General features: G+C 37.7%; 1 protein-coding gene across 1 annotated transcript; it reads right to left on the reverse strand.

The window, feature by feature from the left end:
* Positions 1 to 2,844: 2,844 nt before the first annotated feature.
* On the reverse strand, positions 2,845 to 4,473 carry LOC145438450 (kelch repeat and BTB domain-containing protein 12-like). Its single transcript, XM_080315800.1, has one exon. It carries the CDS (start codon positions 4,471 to 4,473, stop codon positions 2,845 to 2,847), a length of 1,629 nt encoding a protein of 542 aa, XP_080171926.1.

Below are 4,473 nucleotides of genomic sequence, written 5' to 3' on the forward strand. Positions count from 1 at the left end.
TGAAATTAGCAATATGACGTGACGTGACGTCATGAGGTTCACGTTCGTGTTCACACAGAACCTTTCAAAAAGGTTCACGTTCACACGAACCTGAACCTTTCAGAGGTTCACACCATCCCTAAAAACAACCTCCGGAAGTTGCATAGATTACACTATAGTGTGGGCTCAAAATGATTGTTTATTTGGGCGGGAAGGGGCTGAAAGTATGTGCTTTCGGTCCCGGTTACACAGCACACAGCGACATAAGCTACTTCTGAACCGGATCGTGACCACCTCTAGTCTATGAGCAAAGCTTTGCTAGTGTGATGTCATAACTCATTCTGAAATCCACTAGTGGGCGCTAAAGAGTGTCCGGAATTTGGGTTGCAGAAATATGGTAACCCTATCATAAACGTCATTTTATTTTGAACTATGAGCTGCTCACGATACCCGACAACGCTTTCCAATGTCTAATGAATCAATAGCCTATTGGGGCTAGCCAGGCAAGTTACTATCTGAAAGACTATCTCATCATAAAGATTGATATTGTGGGGACGTCCTATGCCGTTTTCTTAGCGTCTCGGTCTTGGCAGTGCCTGGGCCATTGCATCTGCACGTCAAGCTCATAAGCAATAGGCTTATTGATATCAGCTGACTCACCATCGATGGAATGCTGTTGCCATCGCCGAGCCGTTTCAGCTAGTGTGGAATAGTGTTGTTGGTCACAGACTAATAGCTTATTTTGAAACAACAACAATAATTTGGAACGGAAATCAATTTTAGCATTTCAAAATGCTTTATTTCGCGTTTTTCCAAAATCTCAAATCAGATCGTTAGTTGCGATTGCGGTGACCCCTAGTATAGTAAATTCTAATCTAATTTGTAAAAAGCTGTGTAGCTCTCTAATTTGGAAAAACTTGTGTAACTCTAATTCTAATTCTAATCTACTTTGGGAAAAGCTGTGTAGCTCTAACTATAATTCTTATCTAATTTGGAAAAACTTTGGTGGCTGTAATTCTAATTCTAATCTAATTCGGAAAAGCTGAAAATTCTCTAGTTGTCCAAGTCTGCTAGTAGGTATACTTCAATTATTCTATTAGCAGCCATTCGCGGTTCAATCAGTTCCTACAAAGCTGGATTATAACTTCAGCGTTGGAGCAAATTGAAAACTAATATCGCTTTATTAACTTCACTAATCGATTCTTAAATACTTCTGTAGGTGCAAATAGAATGTTGATGTCCGGCTTAATTGTAACTTGAAAATACACAGGCAGATAAAATTCACCTTGAATGAAAATTGGTAAACTTGCTAGACTACGATCGGAAGAAATTCCTTGTCCTGTGACGATAAAGAAAGGATACATTGGGCTAGAAACGATTCAAGTTCGAACTCTATAGTCACCCAATGTGGTGAGACTTGTTGTTACATATGGAAATCAGGTAGGGTTACCATATTTTGGAATAGGGAAAGGAAGACACTTCTACCAAATCATAAAAGCTAACTAACCAAACCTGAAAGTAATATTGCAATTTTCACTGGAAATTATGTTGAGTTCACTACAAAAAAGAAAGATCACCACTTTTACTATACTACTGGTGTACCCATTTTTTATTAAAGGGTCACCACTTTCATTCAACTCCCGAATGACCCGCTCAAACATGCGTATTGCCAATTTCACGTCATTCATGTCGATTTTCAGTTGAATCTGTCCATTATTCTAGCTGTAAAAGCTGTAAAGGAGGACAGATTGCCAAAAAGAAGCACATTTAGGCATCATCGGAGGACATTTTCTAAAAAGAATACGTATGGTAACCCCAAAATGAGGTCGTTACTGGTGATTGAGTTAAATTTACTGTGAATAATTTTATCATTGCAACACGCCCCACCATAGGATTAATGGCGAATAAATGAATCCAAAATCATTGATAAATTCAGAATTACTCACTTTCATCTCCCGGGTAGAATTGTCACACATTGATCCATGTCAGATTCCAACTGATTGACATCGGTCGAGATTGCGATTTCACATCCGACGACCAGACCATTAAATGATACGTTACCGTATACTCTATGATGACATATGATTGCAATCCACTGTAACAAATTGAAGAGTGGTTATGAAAAGTAAAATCAATAAATCGATATACACCACAGGTTGCTCAAGCCTGGCCATCGTACCGGCAGATGTGATGTATAGTTACCGATAGCCCCTCATATAAACATAATCGAATGGTTAGTTTCGAGTAAAAATCAGGCATCTTGATCATGGATAGCGAAAAAATGACACTCTTTTATTTGGCACACACAAATACATCAAAAACAATAAAAATAACAATATAAACAAAAATTTCATCGGATTTTATTTCGTACTTAATCATGGTTTATACACAATTCTCATAAAATAAACTAGGCATATAAATTTGTAATTTGTCATCTAAGCTAAATTTACAACACATACTATTGTGAGCATACCTTTTGAAGAGTGAATAACTTGAGTAAAGACTGTATGCGGCTCAAAAAAGGAACAGATCATCCACACTCATTTGATGCGGGTTACTTCATACTGACTTAGGGTAAGTGTACAATTCATACCGCCTGGTGCCTACAGTAATCAATAGGTTCCCAACTACTGATACAGGCGATATAACCATTGTGGAATGCATAGTCAAAGTTATCAAAATCATCAACCATATCTATATTGAATAAGGAACTAAATACATGATGGGCAGTATCAACTAGAATTTCTGGCAGGATTATGCACTGTACTTCAAGTAATGTAGTATATTTCCACAAAATTACTGGACACTATATACCCAGAGTCACCAACACGCGGCGCCGTACAAGTCTGCTCAGGTGAGTGCAATCTATCTCTTCACACATATGGATCCGTAGATTCGAAAACGTTGATCCACTTTTGGTGTCACTATCGTCCATTTGTTTTGCGATATATCATACTTTTCCATTGAACTAGAAGTTTCTCCATCTGTTACTGCAAAAATCCACTTGTCAATGTGATATGCAGAAACTCGACCATGACGAGCATTCATATAAGATAATGAAGTCCACTGAGCTGAAGTAACATCGTAACAATCTACGTTGTCGACATACATTCTTCCATACATCCCACCCATCACAAAAATCTTTTGCTCAACTGCAACAACACCACTCGAACGTACAGTATATCTCATTGGTTCGAGATCAACCCACTCTGATGACGATGGAATGAATCTGCAGAATGATGGAACTTCGACACCATCTTGTCCTCGACCTCCGATACAATAGATGGAATCATTCAATGATACGAGAGTTGTTGAAGATATCGCTGTAGGTTTGTCTTCTAGTTGAATCCATTGATTCACGAGGGAAGTAAACATTTCCACATCACTTGTTGCTTTATTATAACTTCCTCCAACAACAAATATAGATCCCGACAAAGAAACTGAGCGAGGAATGGCTCCATGGTCACAAATCATGTCATTCATTTTTTCCCATTCTGAATTTTTTCTCTGGAAATTGAGTCGATGAACTGATCTATCCCGGCATAAGACATAGATATAAGATTCCAGAGAAATCGCTGAGAAATGTTTGAAATTCGTAAACTTCTCATCATGAAACTTCTCTACTTTTTCAGTTACTGGATTGAAGGATCGGATACAATTTGCGCTATTATCAAAAAGAATGATCAATTCATCTATGTCAATTTCTTCGTTTGTTTTCTGAGTTGCTTTAGAAGCTTTCAAAAGATGTCCATTGATCAACTTGTACAGTCCTAAGTCGTTACTGATGATTTGGTTTGATTCCAAAAGACGTTGTAAAAATGCAGGAGAGACTTCATCAAACTTGATTGCTTCGAGACATTCGTGCAAATGTTCTTGATTTCTGCAATTTTTCTCGACCCAATTGAACAATAAATTTAGTTTTTCTTCTTCACATAACTTTGATTTTTCCGACATCACGAATTTGAGGATGTTAGTTTTTTCAATGTTTCCAAATTCAGGTTGGTTTGATATTTTTATAATATTGTCATGAAAAAATGCTCTACATCGCGTGAAGACGGCATCCAGTCCATACATATCTGCGACATTTCTTGTGGAAAAGTAATTCTCAACATTAATTGATTCCTCCAGAACGTCAGACACTGCCTGTTTCACGTCATCCAAATGCATCATGATGGCGACATGAAGAAGATCATTCATCTTTTCATCAGGAATCTCAAATTTGCCCGAATATATGAAATCGATGCAGTTTTTCACACACTCAGAATCGACCTCTTTTAGAACAACTTTTCCTTCCCGACTCTCTTTGGATTCGTGCTTTAACATCGCTTTGAAATAAGCACAACCAGCCGACAATACATTTCTGTGAGTGTAATAGATATCATCTCCCACTTGAATTGTGAAATCACAATGATCGTTCTCTTGCTTCATTCGATGTAATTCTTCCATCATCTTCACTGAATGTATCTCAACATTTGGACACACAATCTGCACCAT

This window comes from Botryllus schlosseri, chromosome 1 (assembly GCF_051294905.1).
Source record: "Botryllus schlosseri isolate E-star chromosome 1, Bs_hap1, whole genome shotgun sequence".
Lineage (NCBI taxonomy): Eukaryota > Metazoa > Chordata > Ascidiacea > Stolidobranchia > Styelidae > Botryllus > Botryllus schlosseri.

What these genes read in the sequence shown, in the direction of transcription:
- LOC145438450 (XM_080315800.1), bottom strand. Translation starts at nt 4,473, where the DNA reads ATGGTGCAGATTGTGTGTCCAAATGTTGAGATACATTCAGTGAAGATG.